At 40.8% G+C, this 18,882-nt stretch overlaps 1 protein-coding gene across 2 annotated transcripts in view; it reads right to left on the bottom strand.

Moving 5' to 3' along the window:
* TUBGCP4 (tubulin gamma complex associated protein 4) overlaps window positions 1–18,882 on the bottom strand; it is a 944,163-nt gene that overhangs the window by 300,240 nt on the left and 625,041 nt on the right. For both annotated transcript variants that reach the window (XM_044077538.1, XM_044077537.1), the window contains exons 10-11: window positions 17,043–17,093; window positions 12,484–12,589 (exon numbers count right to left, since the gene is read on the bottom strand). In XM_044077538.1, the coding sequence (XP_043933473.1) occupies window positions 12,484–12,589; window positions 17,043–17,093 (157 nt within the window). The remainder of the gene's footprint in view (window positions 1–12,483; window positions 12,590–17,042; window positions 17,094–18,882) is intronic.

The raw sequence follows: 18,882 nt of genomic DNA on the forward strand, positions 1-18,882 counted from the left end.
AGTTGTGTTGTCTGTTAGAATCAACACCTGCCCTGGAAGAAGTAATTCTTTGAAAGCCATTAATGCAAACTGGACTGCTAACATCTCTTTCATGTTGATATGTAGATGCTGTAGTCTGGCAGGCCACTTGTCTTGTATCCACTTTCCATTTAGATGAGCTCCCCAAGCAATGTCTGAGGCATCTGTCGTTAGAATCTGACTCGCCTCTGGCCGGGTCACAGAGAGTCCCTTGTTTAGGTGACATTCCTGAGCCCACCACAAAAATTCCTTTTGAATGCAAGGTATTATTTGAATGACAGTGTCCAAATCCTGGCAGTGCTGTGTCCATACATTTTTGAGATACCATTGTAGCTTCCTCATATGCAGTTTGGCATTGGGAAGCACCAGAATACAAGATGCCATGAACCCTAAGGCTTGAAGGACTGTCCTTGCAGTCAGCCCGGACTGAAGAGATAGTTGATGGAAGTAACTGGAAAGATTCTTTTGTTTGTCCGGGGTTAAAAAGGCCATCTGGGCTGCCGTATTCAGTCTCACACCCAGAAAGCACATGTCTTGAGAGGGTACTAGACTGGACTTTATTTCGTTCACAGAATACCCTAGGCATCTTAGCACCGCTATGACAAATTCCAGATGCTGTAGAAGGTCTTCCTTTTCTTGAGCCAGAATCAGGCAATCGTCCAAGTAAGGGTAAATTTGAATCCCTTTTAGCCTGAAGTAAGCTATCACTGGAGCCAGAACCTTTGTGAATACTCTGGGCGCAGTAGATAAGCCAAAGGGCAATGCAGAGAACTGATAATGAGAACTTCCAGCTCGAAAACGCAGATACTTTCTGCAACTTAATCTTATAGGCACATGAAGGTAAGCTTCCTTGAGATCTAAAGTTACCATCCAGTGATCTTTGCCCAGTAGAGGTAAAAGCTGTTGTAACGTCAACATTTTGAACTTGGGAATGTCCAGATAAGTGTTGAGGATAGATAAATCCAAAATTGGTCTCCACGTGTTCCCCTTCTTTGGTACTAGGAACAGGCGAGAATAAAATCCTAGGCCTCTTTCTGGCACAGGAACTGGCTGAATGGCCCCTATTTGGAGTAACATAGAAATTTGCTTGTGCGCCTCTTGTCTTTGTAGAGGAGGAATGTCTGGCATGCCTTTGAAAGGAGGCAAGGTATGGAAATAAAACCTGTAACCGTGGTGAATGATATCCAGAACCCATCTGTCTTGGGTAATTAAATCCCAATTTTCTTTGAAAAGAGACAGCCTTCCTCCCAACGGTGCTGCCAGGCGAGAAAGAACTGGCAGCTGAAAAGGCAGGTCATTGGGTCTGCTTACGAAAGGACTGACCCCTGCCCTCCCCAGAATTCTGAGCAGGGGAACTCCCTGTCCTAGGCCTAAAAGAACCCTGAGCTCTGCCTCTACCACGTCTAGACCTACCCCTAGACTGGGAATCATAAGCAGGAAAAGTCCAACCCTTAGCAGGCCAATTTCTACTAAACTTCGGAGGCTGCACCTGTAAAAAATCTTTAACAGTTTGCATAGAATTAGCCTTGTCCTCCATTTTCTTCAAAACTGCTTCCACAGGCGAACCAAACAACACATCAGACTGTAAAGGAGCATCCAAAATCCTTGTCTTAACATGCTCAGCTAAGTTCTGATCTCTCAACCAGGCGTGCCTACGAAGAAAGTACAGTTTTGTACCTACCATAAATGTAGATGTTCGAAGATCCACATTGCTGCAGTCCTTACACTTGGGTATAGCGCTGTCCTCGGTCGGCCCGAATACCAAAGTATATGGCTGACGTCGGTCATGGCGCATTAAACTGACGCCAGGACGTCAGGGTATAAATGCGCATGACCGACGTCATATCCTCAGTCTTTTCTTGCCCCAGATGCCAGAAGACCCTAAACAGGGTAAAATCAAAAAATCACCAAACACTAAACACCCCCACACCCAAACTATGTACAACTTCTAACAATTATCTAATAAAGTACTAACCTAACCACACAACCACCCCAAACACAGAGGGGAAGGAGGGAGGGTAAATTGGACTGCAGCAATGTGGATCTTCGAACATCTACATTTATGGTAGGTACAAAACTGTACTATGTTCTTCATCTCACATTGCTGCAGTCCTTACACTTGGGTAGATTCCCAAAGCAGAGGTAAGGGAGGATGGCAAATCAAAGAGAAGCAGGAGCTGTCAAAATGCCCTGTAAAATAGCAGTGGCAAACCCAGCCCTAGATTTAGAGTAGAGAGGAAGGTGGTAGTGCTTAGAGAAAGTATGTACTGAACTCCAAGTAGCTGCCTCCAAAATGTCCTTAGTTGCCACTCCCCTTAGAAAAGCTGTAGAAGTGGCAGTAGCCCTAGTGGAATGAGGTCTAATCCCTGTTGGAATCTGCTTGCCATGATGGGAATAACAAAATGCAATGCAAAACCCAATCCATTTAGAAAGAGTTTGTTTTGACACAGGCTTGCCCTGAGAACCTAAAGCAAAAGAAACAAACAACTGTTGAGACTGCCTGAAACCCTTAGTCCTATCTAAGTAGTAGCGTAACTGTCTGTGCACATCCAAAGTATGCAAAATCTTTTCCGTCTTGTTTTGGGGGTCTGCATAAAAGGTAGGTAAATGAATAGTTTGGTTTAAAGACACACTTGAAACCACCTTAGGCATAAAGGAAGGGTTAGTGCGTAAAGATACCCTATCCTTATGCGAGATCAAGAAAGGTTCAACAGCCAGAAGGGCCTGCAATTCAGAAACCCTTCTTGCACTGGTAATGGCCTTCTGAAAAGCACTCTTCCATGACAAATATTTTAACTCAGCCGTAGCTGCAGGCTCAAAAGGTGGCAGAGTGAGCTTTTCCAACACATAATTGAGGTCCCAAGCAGGAGTAGGAGCTCTTCGTGGAGGTCTTATGTTCTTTGCCCTCTGAGAAATTGCTTGAACAAAGAATGAGAAAACAAGGTGGATCACAGTCATAGTGAGCTGAAATTGCTGCAGCATGAATCTTAATGGAAGAGAAGGACAAACCCTTGTCCAATAACTCAGTAAGATATTGAAGAGCCACACTTAAATTAGGCTCAGAAACATCTAAATCCTTTGCTGCACTCCAAAACAAAATCTCTTCCACTTGTCTGCATACACTTTCCTTGTACTAGGTCTCCTAGCTTCCATAATCACATTCAAAACTTGTTGAGGAAGTTGAGCCCTGCTATGAGCTAAAACAGGATATGCCATGCTGTGAGATGAAGAGAGTGAAGCTTGACATTGAGTAGATGACCGTCCTTTTGAGACAACAGGTGTGGAATCAAAGGCAGGGGCCACGGTGGTTTCCTTATCAGATTTCTCAGTAGTGGGTACCAATGCTGTCGCCGCCAATCTGGAGCTATCAGGATCATTCTTGGTTTGTCCTGTCTTACCTTTAGCAGTACCTTTAGAAGTAGAGGAAGAGGTGGAAAGGCATATACATGAAGATTTTTCCAACTGAAAGAAAGAGCATCCATTTTCCAAGCTGCCTGGTGTATCCTTTTTGTGCAAAACTTTGGCAGCTGGTGGTTTAGAGGAGAAGCGAACAGATCTATGTCTGGTGTTCCCCATGACACTGTTAATTGCTGAAATACCTGAGGATCCAGTTTCCACTCGTGGGGATCCATGATTTGTCTGCTTAACACATCTGCTAAGGAGTTCTGTACTCCCGGCAGAAACCTTGCCTGAAGATCCAGTTGTAAACTGAGAGCAGTGTCCCACAAAATCATTGCTTGTCTGCATAGAGGGTAAGAATGTGTACCCCCTTGCTTGTTGATGTACCACATGACGGTTGTGTTGTCTGTTAGAATCAACACCTGTCCTGGAAGAAGTAATTCCTTGAAAGCTGTTAATGCAAACTGGACTGCTAACATCTCCTTCAGGTTGATATGTAGATGTTGTAGTCTGGCAGGCCACTTGTCCTGTATCCATTTTCCATTGAGATGAGCTCCCCAAGCTTTGTCTGAGGCATCTGTTGTTAGAATCTGACTCGCCTCTGGCCGGGTCACAGAAAGTCCCTTGTTTAGGTGACAATGCTGAGCCCACCACAAGAATTCCTTTTGGATGCAAGGTATTATTGGAATGACAGTGTCCAGATCCTGGCAGTGCTGTGTCCATAGATTCTTGAGATACCATTGTAGCTTCCTCATATGCAGTTTGGCATTGGGAAGTACCAGAATACAAGATGCCATGAACCCTAAGGCTTGAAGGACTGTCCTTGCAGTCAGCCCGGACTGGTGTGATAGTTGCTGGAAGTAAAGGGAAAGATTCTTTTGTTTGTCCGGGGTCAAAAAGGCCATCTGGGTTGCTGTATTCAGTCTCACACCCAGAAAGCACATGTCCTGAGAGGGTACTAGACTGGACTTTGTTTCGTTCACAGAATACCCCAGGCATCTTAGCACTGCTATCACATACTTTAAATGCTGTAGAAGCTCGTCCTTGCCTTGAGCCAGAATCAGGCAATCGTCCAAATAAGGATAGATCTGTATTCCTCTCAATCTGAAGAAAGCTATCACTGGAGCCAGAACCTTTGTGAATACTCTGGGTGCAGTAGATAAGCCAAAGGGCAATGCAGAGAATTGATAGTGTGAATTTCCAGAAAACGCAGATACTTCCTGCAGCCTAGAGTGATAGGAACATGAAGGTAAGCCTCTTTGAGATCCAAAGTTACCATCCAGTGATCTTTGCCCAGGAGAGGTAAAAGCTGTTGCAATGTCAGCATCTTGAACTTGGGGATGTCCAGAAAGGTGTTGAGGATAGACAAATCCAGAATTGGTCTCCACGTGTTCCCCTTTTTTGGTACTAGGAATAGGCGAGAATAAAATCCTAGGCCCCTTTGTGCCATAGGCACCGGTTGTATGGCCCCTATCTGTATTAATAGGGAAATTTGTCTGTAAGCTTCTAATCTGTGCTGAGGAGGAATGTCTGGCATGCCCTTGAAAGGTGGTAAGGTATGGAAATAAAATCTGTAACCGTGGTGAATGATATCCAATACCCATCTGTCTTGGGTAATTAAACTCCAGTTCTCCTTGAAAAGTGTCAGTCTTCCTCCCAAAGGTGCTGTCAGACGGGAAGGTTCTGGCAGTTGAAAAGGTAGGTCATTGGATCTGTCTACGAAAGGGCTGACCCCTGCCCTCACCTGAAGACTGTGCAGGTGAGCCCCCTGTCCTGGATCTAAAAGAACCCTGAGCTCTGCCCCTAGCACGTCTAGACCTACCCCTAGACTGGGAATCATAAGAAGGGTATGTCCACGCCTTGCTTGGCCAATTTCTACTAAACCTTGGAGGTTGAACTTGTAAAAAATCTTTAACAGTGTGCATAGATTTAGCTTTGTCTTCCATTTTCTTTAAAACTGCTTCAACAGGCGAACCAAACAACACATCAGATTGTAAAGGGGCATCCAAGATCCTTGACTTAACATGCTCAGCTAAATTCTGATCCCTTAGCCAGGCGTGCCTGCGAAGGACAGTACCAGTGGCAGCCACCCTGGAAGAGGCCTGTACAGCATCAAAACCACATTGTAAGGAATGCTTACCCACCTGTTCAGACACATGCACCAGATCTTGTAACTCCTTACATTCAATACCTTCTGCCAGAGCATCTACCTTAGACTTTAACTGTGAAAGAAGATAGATCTGATATCTCAGCATGTGGAATTGACAATTCAAAGCCCTCATGGCTAAAGTTGAAGAAGTATAAACTTTCTTACCCCATCTGTCTAAAGCCCTTGCCTCTTTATCCGGAGGAACTGGATTTTTAACCACAGAAGCCTTAACCCCTTTAGGTCCCTGAGTAACAGTCTCTGGATCTGCCCTAGGGCTTTTAAAAAGATACTTGTGAGCTTCAGGCACCCTATAGTATCTGTCCGGCTTAACAGGAGCGGGAGGTAAAGAATCAGGGTTAAGAGAAGCCTCTGCAAAAACATCTTCCACCACAGAAAGAACAGGAGGTATAGCTAAAGGCCTATGCTGGGGTAAAAACAGAAATTCCCTAAGTCTTTTCCTGGAATCAGAGAAATCCTGACCTTCCCATTTAAAATGTTCCCTCATGGAATGGAGAGTCTCTGAGAATGAAAAATCCTCAGGAGGAGAAGCAGTAGGAGTGGTGTCATCCACATCAGAATCAGAATAATGAGAAAACTCCTGTAAATCTTCAGCCGAAGACTCCGAAGCATCAGAATCCTGTTCAAAATTCCCAAATTCAGGATCCACCCTAGGCCTTTTGTCAGGAGGGGGCATAGAACCCCTAATCATAGTAATTAAATCTTCAGCCATCTTAAGCATATGTCTCTTGGGCACAGGGCCTGAAGTACTAGGAGAAACACCTGCTACAGCTAAACCTGGCCTACCCTTGGAAGAAGCCTTTGTAACAGTAGGGGAAGGCCTAACCACCTTAGGCAGAGAGGGGAGAACAGCTACCTGAGAAGCCCCTTCAGCCTGGCCTACCTCCTGAGAAGACACATCCTGTAACAATAAAGTCTCTCCCTGGGACTCTAGGGAAACTTCTGTTAGGGCCTCTGGCACAACCGAGCCCTCTAAAGAACCGACGTCCGGGACGGACGGTTCTTCTAACCTAGGCCTAGGTGCTTTGTCCTTGCGTTTCTTCGAAGTAGCGGGCGTCGGAGCATCCGCCGGCATTTTGTAATTGCACCGCTTCCCGAAGACTAACCTGGCACAGTCTAATCTCCTCTTTATAGTACGTTTGTTAAATCTAGCACAAGAGGAACACCCAACAACGTCGTGCTCAGGCCCTAAACAAGGTATACACAAGTTATGGTAATCCCTATGTGGTATCTGTTTCCCACAAGAAATACAGTTATTTACTTTTTCTGACATCCGGTAAAATACTGAGGCAAGAAAAACCAAAATATTCCCAACGGGTACTTAGCCAACTTGGATTCGGTCTGAAACTCCGGTTTCGAAAATCTCAGGACGCCAACCTGCACTCGCAAATTTGCTTCTGCATCGGACCACGGCAAAAAGACTGAGGATATGACGTCGGTCATGCGCATTTATACCCTGACGTCCTGGCGTCAGTTTAATGCGCCATGACCGACGTCAGCCATATACTTTGGTATTCGGGCCGACCGAGGACAGCGCTATACCCAAGTGTAAGGACTGCAGCAATGTGAGATGAAGAACATCAGAACCAGTGGCAGCCACCCTGGAGGAGGCCTGCACAGCATCAAAACCACATTGCAAGGAATGTTTACCCACCTGTTCAGACACATGAACTAAATCCTGCAACTCTTTACAGTCAATACCTTCCGCCAGAGCATCCACCTTAGATTTCAACAGTGAAAGAAGATAATTCTGATATTTTAACATGTGAAACTGACAATTCAACGCCCTCATGGCTAAAGTGGAAGAAGTATACACTTTCCTTCCCCATCTATCCAAAGCCCTTGCCTCTTTATCAGGAGGGACAGGATTTTTAACAACTGAGGCCTTTACACCTTTAGGCCCCTGAGAGACAGTTTCGGGTCTGCCCTAGGACTCTTAAAAGATACTTATGAGCTTCAGGCACCCTATAATACCTATCCGGTTTAACTGGAGCAGGAGGCAAAGAATCAGGATTCAGGGAAGCCTCTGCAAAAACATCTTCCACCACATTCAAAACAGGAGGTATAGCTAAAGGCCTATGCTGGGGTAAAAACAAGAACTCCCTAAGCCTTTTCCTGGAATCAGAGAAATCTTGGCCTTCCCATTTAAAATGCTCCCTCATGGAATGCAAAGTCTCTGAAAATGAAAAATCCTCAGGAGGAGAAGCTGAAGGAGTAGAATCATCCACATCAGAATCAGAATAAGTAGGGAACTCATGCAAGTCTTCAGCCGAAGACTCAGAAGCCTCCGAGCATTGCTCAAAACTCTCAACCTCAGGTTCCACCCTAGGCCTCTTATCAAGAGGGGGCATAGAACCCCTTATCATAGTAATCAAATCTTCTGCCATTTTAAGCATATGTTTCTTAGGCAAAGACCCTGAAGCACTAGGAGAAACCCCCACTGAAGCAAAACTTGGCCTGCCCCTTAAGGAAGCCTTGGGAACAGAAGGGGAGGCCCTAACCACCTTAGGAAGTGAGGGAAGAACAGCCACCTGAGAAGCCCCCTCAGCCTGGCCTACTTCCTGAGAGGAAACATCCTGTAACAGTAAAGTCTCTCCTGAGACTCCAAAGAAACACCTGGCAAAACCTCCGGCTCCACTGAGCCCTCTAAAGAACCGGCGTCCGGGACTGTCGGTTCTTCCCCCACTTTGCTGTTTTGTCCTTGCGTTTTAACGAAGCCGGCGTCGAGCATCCGGCGGCATTTTATAGTTACAACTCTTCCCAAACACTAACCTGGCACAGTCTAACCTTCTCTTAATAGTGCGTTTTGTAAATCTAGCACAAGGCGGCAACCAACAACGTCGTGCTCAGGCCCTAAACAAGGTATACACAAAGTATGGTAATCCCTATGAGGTATCTGTTTCCCACAAGAAATACAGTTATTTACTTTTTCTGACATCCGGTTAAATACTGAGGCAAGGCAAAAAACCAAAATAATCCCCAGCAACCAGTAATAACTTTGATTCGGTCTGAAACTCTGACTTCAGAAACTTTCAGAACGCCAACCTGCACTCGCAAAATTGCTTCTGCATCGGACCACGCGGCAAAAAAGACTGAGGATATGACGTGGGTCATGCGCATTAGTACCCTGGCTGACGCTACTGGCGTCGCCCTAATGCGACCGACGTCAGCCATATACTTTGGTATTCGGGCCGACTGGACAGCGGACTACCCAATAGTTAGGACTGCAGCAATGTGGAATGAAGAACATCATATAATCTTGGTATACTCTGATCTCTATATATCATTTGATAAACATGAAGCATTTTTCTTGTTTTCCTAACTGATCCAATACCTTTTGGAGACCATCAATCTCTCCAAAACTGTAAGTTAGAACAGGAAGAACAAATTGGTTTGCAGCTTGGGCTTTGTTCCTAGATGTTAGAGCTGTTCCCAGTATTAGTTTTAGTCTTCTAAAATATTCCTTATTGAGTTTTGTTCACATTTGTTCGTGTTTTATTGTTGCTCTTTCATTGATTCCCAAATATTTATTCATTCCCTCCTGCTCAAGTTCCTTTATATCACATTCTTGTCCCAGACTGACATTTCTTGGTGCTGCAGCTGTCCTGCTTTAAATGTTGCTTTTGCACATTTATCAAGACCGAATGACATTCCTACATCATCTGAGAAAGTTTTAGCCACTTGCAGTTGTGCTTTCAACTGTCCATCGGATGAACTATACAGTTTTAAGTTATCCACAAAAATAAGATGAGGAGTCTTTACACTTGGCTGTTACCTGGAAGCCAAACTAACCATGACCTAATCTGTTAAGTAGACAGCGTAATGGGTTAAGGACAAGACAAAAGACCAGTGGTAACAAAAAGATACACTGGAAATCCACCTTTGAATTTTTATCCCTAGGATAATAATTTGTCCTTTATCATGGCTTAGCTGGAAAGTAGCTTGCCACTGTTTCATGGTAACTGTAATGTAATTGATCAATGTAGGGTGTATTGTGTACATCTGTAAGCACACCTTTACCCATGAATGTGAGATGCTGTCAAATGTTTTTTGTAATCTATCCATGCCACACTTGGATTGTTCCCCTTTTTACAATTCCCCACTACAACTTAATTTAGCAACAAATGATCCTTTGCTCTATATTACTTTTGTTACTCTTTTGTTCTATTGCCATGATTGAGTTTTCTTCTAAATGACTACAAATTCTGTCAGCATCAATTCCAGTATATAGTTTGTACATCATTGGAAAGCAAGTTATTGGTCTAGAGTTTTTAAGACAGCTTGCAGGTTCACACTTAAAAGAAAATACTTTTCTGTTACCCAGGTTGGTGTCTGTTCAGGATAAGTATACAAGTACTTCTTACCCAGCGCTACATCTTTGTGTAAAGATGTTAATACTTTTAGCCAGAAGTTATGCATCACATGTGGGCCTCGAGTTTTCCCATTAGGAGCTTTTCTTAATTTTGTTTCAATTTCTCTGGCCATTACTTCATCCCATTTCACATCCACTATATTTGAACTTCTTACTATTTCTTTTACTTCTTCGATCCATTCAGTATCTTTGTTCTGTTCCACAGGGTCTTCATAGATATTTCTCAAAAATCTATTTCTTCTTTTTTGGCAGTATTTCTATTCCTTTTGCTTTGTTTCCCAATTCTCTATAAAACTTTTTGGGTTATCAATGAATTGCACATTTTGTACTTTCCTTTTATATTTATCTGCACATCTTCTAAGTTTTTCTGCCTGAGCAGATGTCTTTAGTGTATTACTTGCAACAGTGTACTGTAGATCCTGGTCTGCTCTGATACTGTGTATTACTTTTATCACATCTATCTTTTTAAGCATTTTTGTTGATTTGTTCCCTCTTCTATAATCTTCTAACAGTGATATTTCTTGTCTTAATTGCTTTATAGGTTTCACTATTTGATGCTTCCATGATGGCATTTGATTTTCTTTCCTTCCTTTTCCTTATTGCTCTTTTTGCCTTAAGACTTTACATGTTATTAATTTAGCTGCACAGTAACATCATATGAATTTTTGTTAATAGTCTTGATACTGTATTCATCTGTCTTATCAGACTTCTAATTTTTTCGGGTCTTATTTACATTCTGTAATCTATTTCTTTCGTCGATCATAATATGGTTATCCATCTCTATTAATTCAAGCAACCTTTCCCTTAGCTCATTTTCTTCTAAGCTGAGGGCACTTTCTTTGCTCTGTTTCATATGGCCATTCTATAGAAAGTTCCAGAACATCTTCCTCTTACATATTTCTTTTCAGCTGCATTCTGTGCCATCCTTTGTTGCTTCATATGGGAACCCACTGGCCTATCGTACCACAACATTCACTGTGTCAGAGTTGTCACTGTTTCCTGCTCCTTTCCTTGCTGTGCATTTCCAGATGAACTTTTGTACAAGTCTCCTACTGATGGCTCCAGGGCATCTTCATCGGGCAAGTGATCGTATGCTTCCCATTCCACCTGTTTCTTCTTAATTTGGGGAGTCATTGTTCCATTATGCTGTGACATTACCAGAGATGGATTTTCTATACTAAATACTTCACTTCACAGATAATCCATAACTCCAGTTTCTATTTCTTTAACGTCTCCATTACTAATCCTCTTTTCTAATTTCCCCCTTTTTTTCTTATTTTTTGTATTGTGAAATTTTCTATATCCAGTTGCCTTTGCCTGTATTTCTCTTCAAATATCTTTGTGCTGCTGCTTTTTTGTATTGATTAGTTTGGCTTCCTCCGTTGCATAAATACTGCACCATATTAAATCTCTTTCTCTTTCACATGGCCATATTTCTTCTTCAGATGTCTCCTGCTCCACCTGTTTCTCCTTAACTTGGGGACTCACTGTTTCATCATGCTGTGAAACAACCTGTGTTACATTTTCTACACTAAATCCTTTACTTGACAGATATTCCATAACATATTCCATAACTTCATTTTCTATCTGTTTAACTTAAATCTTACTAAACTTCTGTCCTGCGTTCCCCTTTGTGAAACGATTTTTGTGTTATAAAATTTTCCATACCTGGGTACCTTTACCTGTATTTCTCTCAAAATATTTTTCGTACTGATTAGTTTTGGCTTTCTGCTTTGCATAAACATTACACCATATCAAATTATCTTTTTCATCACAAATTTAGCCACCTAACTCTTAACCGCAACCACTGCAAAGTACTGCTTCCATTACATGGTTTCACTTTCTTCAGTTCAAAATTCATGTGGTTACTCAGCATCCACAACTACTTTCTGCCCAGCATTAAGCTAACTGAAATTGAAGCATATATTTTTGAAAATCTGTAAGTCTACCAATTAGAAAGTAGGCAAATCACTACAACAGACATTTTCATTGCATGTTCTTTTTTCTTAAACTGGCACAGAGATGAAGCTCCCATTTTTAGGCATGACCTTATGATAGGGAACATTTCAGGAAGAGAAATATATATATTTTTTCTTTATTTATTTGTCAATCAAGTAAATAAACTGATTCTTCGTAGACACAAAGTGAAGGACAAGTACAGCATACAGATGGATAACACAGTGCAACAGTACCCAGCCTGTTTATGGTATGTGACTGCAGCACACAGGAACATCTATTCAAAGTGAAAACATACAACACTTCACAAAGACATTGACAAGAAGTCAGGATTGAAGGCTAGACCCTGGAATGGTGAGATAGAGATCTTTCTACTACACGACTATGGACTGTAATGCTATTCTTGCAGGGATATTCAACTGGCAGCTCTGGGCTAGTTAATTTCAGCTTCCATCTATGTACTGTAAAGTGCACACTAATTCCCAAACAGAAGTACAATAATCAGAAAGAAGTGAAATAAAAACTATACCAACCATTCTGGTTCACCTCAAAGCTGGTTCTGATTACTTACCATGTTCTGTTACTGCAGAAGGAGGAGTATTTAACATGACTTGAGCTATGTCAATAAAGGCCTGAAATAATTCTCCTCGTCCCAGCAAATAGAAATCTTTAATTATCTAGTAAAGAAAAGAAGAAAGCATTGTTTTATTACTAATATTCATCTTATTTAAAAACTCTACTCATACATGGGACGTTCCAAGTAAAATTCTCAATACTCCCATCTTGACTGACAAATGGCACAGCCCCTGCTTTAAATATTCAGAGTACTCTCATTTCTACACAGGGAGAAAAATTCTATTAGTTAATGTCATTCAAAATATAATTTTTATCAACAGCTACTACTCAACAGTATTCCCACAACAGAGAGAAACAGAAATAGAGTGAGCCAAATGAAGTGTTTAGTTACAGTGGAAAAACATGTGCCATCAATGCACTAAATGTGTGTCAGGGTTCATTTCGCTGAAGGGTAGAGTGGGGTATTAAGGGAACAGGTAAGAAAAACTGTAACAGTTTGCTGTCATTGCAAGCTGATACACCTATTGATGCAGCCTTAAATGAAAATTATATTGTTCTGTTTCTACTAACTACTCTAATTCCTTTCCAGCTAACATTGGCATTCCCCATGTGAAAAGAGCATCTAATCTCCAAGTGTTAAGAGACCTTGCTTCTGAACACTGGTGGAACCCAAATTTGTCACTGTCTAATCCTACAATGAAGAAAATATCAAAGAGTTCAGTTTAAGGAAAAAATCCTCCTCATTTACATATTTTCTTTCTCACCCAGATCAGCATTCCATGTACAATAAACACTGCAGTGCTCAAACTCTAGGATCATTTTTCCTGGTTCTGGTGCTAGCAATTTCTCAATATGATTTTATCTGTTACAAAATCTGCTCTCTACAATTTTTGGGTATGTGGCAAAAAACTAAAGCAACAAAAACATATGTAGTCAATGGATGCACGTTACAACACTGATATTGCATAACTTGGAAAAAATATTCTCACTGAAATTGCAAGCATGTTTTAAAGAAAAATAAATAAATAAAATAAACTGTAATTTTCAGTGCCCTTAACTGAATTGCTTCATACCACCCAAACCCATATACAATGACAATGGCAGGTGTCAGTACCACAGTGTCATCTTCTCTAATTATGGACAATGGTGGGCACCCCAACATGCAGTCTGTCAAACTAAAGAAGCATCACTGAACATTAAAATATCACACACATCAGCCTGCACTGGTGGCATACAGGGATAAATTCCTTATTATGGCCAAGGTGATCACAGCTCGATTAATTGCTAAGGCGCTCGATAGCGAAGGCAGGGAGGATTGGTGTTGCCCATACTGCAGAGGTAGGGATCGTGCTGGGTGGAAAGCCCAATGCCCTTTGGTAGGGGCCAGAGTACTCAGTGAAACAAGACTGTCAGGCTAAGAATTTGGGAGGCATAGGAGGCAGGTCACTCCAACAGCCCGGGCTGGTGCACCCTCAGGTCACTTCTCATCGCCTGCACAGCTGAACAGCTGATGTTAGTACACTGGGAGGGGCAACAAGGCTGCAGACAAGACATCATACAATCAGTTTAAAACAGTTAAAGATTCAGTCTTTTTAATTCATTTATTTTTGCATAACCACATTTCGCATGTCTAATCCAAAGGGAATAATACTTTACAGTTCTCCCATTTATTTACTAATTTCATATTGCTGCTCATCTTTCTAATCATCCTAATCTTATAAATTCCAGCCTCTGGTTCACATCCAAGGTACTCCTGATTTTTCTAGTCATCTCCTGGACCTTTTTCTCCTGTCACTTAAGCATTTACCTTTGGAAAAAACTGAAACGGTTTCACTGGCAAAGTCTCTCTATGAGCTGTGTTACTGTCAAAAAACTGAGAGAGAGTCCTCTTCTGTTTGCTGGCTCACTCATTGTTGGCTAAACATTTATTTTATCCTTCAGTCTTCTCTGCATCCAAAAATTGTCTTTGATCTTCCAGGCAAATATATTCTGGAGACAACTGGATATAACAACTTGAATTGCACAAGTCTCTTTACATCCCCTGACTGGCAAGGCAAACTGGCTTCTCTTCTGCCTATTGTCCAGCAAATAATTTTCCAAAAACACTCTGGTGCCCCCAGTTGTTAATATTTTTCACTTTTGTCACAATTTTATCAGGAGCAGTTCATTCTCCTGGTATGATGGCAGTTTACTAATATAGGTATTTTCTGCTTTCTCATGGACATATAATGCAACCTCTCAATTGACACATCCTACAGTGGAACACCAGTCCATTGCTTATTTGTACTTTCATAAAATTAATACAGCCTATTCTTCCAGTGTCTCCAGTATAACAAAAAAAAAACTCAGTTTTTTTTCTGTGCTCTCTGTCTTCTAACTCTATTTTTTTGTTTTTTGAAACTGTTCTTCAGAATCCTCATGTTCAGACAACCTTTCATTCATTTCATCTTCTGTTTGCTGCAGTTTTATTAGCTTCTCTAAATATCTACTTAAAGTTTCTTCTACTGTTTCCAGCCTTTTGTAATTTGACTTTATATCGTCCTTCAGTATCTCACTTATTTTAAACATTTCTGAGTGCATTTCATTTATTTTTCTTCTAAGTTATTGGAAGCCATTTCTTGTAGTAAAGCTATAACCTTACTGCTTTTTGCTGAAGACCTGCAAGATTCTTCCTAGACATAAATTTTCCTTCTCCTTTTGCAGGCTAATTTTCTCTTGCTGTCCCCAATTTTTTATTTTTTTTATTGGCAACCAGGTAGCATAACTGCAATAAAATAATTAAAATTTACCCAAATTAATAACATTTACTGGCTTTTAACAGTTTCTCGTTTTTTTACATAGGGAGAGCTCTAATCAACCTGTTGCCCAGTGTGCAGCTATCCTGAAACACCCCTAATGCAACATCATTAAACCGAATAAACTAAAACGGACTGAGACTTCACTCTAAGCACATACCACTTTTAAGAAAAAAATGATGTTTCCCTCAAAATGCAATGACAAATAAAGGAATACAAAGTAAATTTTGTAATGAAAACATTTACATATTGTGTTCATCAACTGCCCATTAAAAGTACAGAAGAAAAGATTTATCCTAAGAAAAGATAATTTTTTGGAACTATGTAAAGAACCAACTTTCCTCTAAGCACCTAATACAGGAACTAGATTTCTTGGCCTTGCCTTTCTCATGCATAAATTACCTAGCAGTGAACTAAAACACAGCCAAACAACCAGGAGAGGGGGGCTATTACTTAGTAAAATCGGGCTAAGGAAATGCTCCTTTACCAGTGTTGTAAACCAAATAATAAAGGCTTAAATTGAAGATATAAATGGCTGAGGTTATATATGACCAAACTCCTTGTAAACTGTGTGACTCTGCTCAACAGTAAGACATATTCCAAGTCTGCAAATTCTGAATACCTAGTACTTAGCAAAATCTTATCGAAGAACCACACACACACACACACACACACACACACACACACACACACACACACACACACACACACACACTTAAAGGGCCTATAAATAAAAAAAAATAAATACTTATAATGAAGAAATGAAAGACTGAAGTACCTTTTGTCCTAGACAGAAATACTCTATAATGATTTTTTTCTTGCCTAGTTCAGGTGCCTCCTGTTCCCCTTCTGCAACTACTAATAGATTCATCTCTCAATATTCTTCTGCTTATTCAGGGATACTTTGCCTAAATCCACCTTCTTTACTTGCAGAAAGTTTTAATGTGCCACTCTTATTTTCTCCATTCACAAGTTAACTTGTAATCAGTTTAAGTCCTTCCCTAACAGAGCCTGAGACACTGTTCTTATGTCGGAAGTGCCTACACATTGCTACTTCCTTCTGCTGTACCTGATAGTCTTCTCTGTCCATCTCGTCTTGTGATTACCTACACTTCCTGAATGATATCTTCTTATTAAACTTCCCTATCACTTCTCTGAGAACCAGGCTGGCTTTTTTTCACTATTATGCTCTCTAATTTGCTTCAGATTTGTTTCCTATTGTTCTTCCATAACTCCCTCTAGACATCTTAATGCTTTATTTTTTCTGAAACAATCCCAGTTTAGGAAAAATGGGCCACCTGAATCTTAATGCTCGTGAGTTAGTATGTCTTCGTTCTGCAGCTGTATTTAATGTGAAGTACAATACCAACTTCTGTATCAGATTTTTTTCACCACCTTCATTCTTTGGCTGAAAGGACATTAATAATACCTATTATCTGATTGCCTGATGTATGTTCCACAGAAGGTAAAGTATGCATCAGCCTGGAATGCATCCGTGCACTACAGGTGCACCAGCTAGCATCTGACATATTCAAGTCAATATCCCACATTTTTAAAATTCCCTTTTCTTTACTCATTTTATTTTTCCATTAAAGTGTGCAAAGTAGTCTGTCTGTGAGTTGTGCTACTGACATATTTTACGTTAAAACTCCTTACCCTATCCACAAGTCAGTTTTACTCTGATTATCCATCCTAGTATAATAAAGCAACAGGCGAGATAAAAATGCTCACTAAAGCAAAAAGACAGAAAAAGGCTCACCTTCAGCTGGCCAAGCAAATCAGATTCTTCAACCATTAGCTTCCAAAGGTGCTACATGAAGATAAAAAAGAAAAAAAAATATTAAAAACTGTCCAGAGTCAAAGGCATGCACACAGAGATGCGCACACACACACACACACACACTTATGACTATGTTGTTTTATTTAGTAGCATGATGTTAAATGCCTAGATAACCCATACTGCTCAGCCCATAACACACACAGCAAAGCTGATCCATAATAAATGACCAAATTTCTTTAAAACTGTATCAAGTTATTTTTCACATTTGCTTATCATGTTACAGTGGTTCAAAATAAACATTTTTCAAATACTCTGCAAAATGGGTTTATATACACTCTCAATAAGCAATTAATAATGAGTGCCATTACTTTAATACTACAAGTGAGGGACATTAAACAAAAGCTATTATTTTACCTTGAGCATCTCATGATTTTGAAAGACTTACGGGCAACACACCTTACCAAGTAGATGTAAAGTAAAAGAACTTGCTTCAATAATCAACGTATTAAAAACATCCTTGACTCAAAACATCTAAAATAAACTTGCTGAGTGGAAAAATACCAAGATAGTGGACATAACAGATAGATTTATCAAAGCAGCAAGATACAGCTGTTTATATCAGCAGTCACACTAGTGGAGTACAGCTACACAGTACAGACAGTATCGCCACCAGTGGGCTTTATGAAGTATATATGGAAGATGCTTCCTCACAGCGGGAAGTCTGGACAACAGTGCAAGAGCTGCAGGACTTTGGATAGCTCATTCCCACAATCCCCAGAATAAAAATATCCTCACTGAAAAGTTTGCCTCGTGGTGTCTGTAGAGGATGTGGACAACATGCAGTGGGTGCTGATGGCTGTAGGAAGTCAATTACAGGAGGCTGACGTCTCGACAGAGCTTCCTCTAAAGTATAATAAAATGGCCTCTTACAGGGAGCTGATGCAGCTGTTTTCATTCCACACTGACTGACGTGTGTTGGGCAAGCCTGACGTTACTAACACGAGCGTCAAAAGTGCTCACTATTCTTTGTATCACCTAACAGCTCACAGATTATTTTCATTGAATGTGCATTTTTTTGAACTAAAGGGACAAAGGTGAAAAGCTGCCATCACTTATACAATGAAACTTGTTCCTACAAATGGTGAAGTGAAAAGAAATGTTTTCTGGCTGCCTACAGATCTTTATGCTCCTGATTAGATTATTTTCCTTTAGTAAAGAGTTTCATATTGAATGCAAACTATGCGTTATACAGTAGGATACATTTTGCATACAAAATCTTAACTGAAATTTTTAAATTTTCAGATACAAAATTTTTATGTTTATTTTAACTTTGATGGAAACTTGTATTTTACTTTACAAGTATGATCTGCTTCTGAGCAAATACTAATGCTGCTCACAGTGACATGAACATCATCTTGGATGTGTTATCCTCGAAGATCCAGTCCATTTTTTCATGACTGAATCATTTAGATCAGACTCAACGTGAACTACGTGAGTCTCTCATGCTTCCTCATCTTTCTGTCAATGCTAACAGTGAGGATAACTACCGTTTGAATAAACAGCTCACTCAGTCTCCGGTTAGTCGTGGCAACCAGGAGAGCCTTACAGCTACAACAGAAGGTTGGACCAGCTTAAAACTTTTGCGGCCGTTATTGGAAGCACTTCTAGTGCTAGTCCAGTACCGAATGGTAATCTGCAAGGGCTGAGCACCACAATGGGCTTATCTCAACCAAAATCAGTCACAATTACGACCTGACAGCTCATTACACAATGGGTTTGGAGTTACCTCCGGGCTTATTGGTTTATCCTCACTGACAAC

Source organism: Protopterus annectens, chromosome 7.part0 (assembly GCF_019279795.1).
Source record: "Protopterus annectens isolate FY-2018-M chromosome 7.part0, PAN1.0, whole genome shotgun sequence".
Classification (NCBI taxonomy): domain Eukaryota; kingdom Metazoa; phylum Chordata; order Ceratodontiformes; family Protopteridae; genus Protopterus; species Protopterus annectens.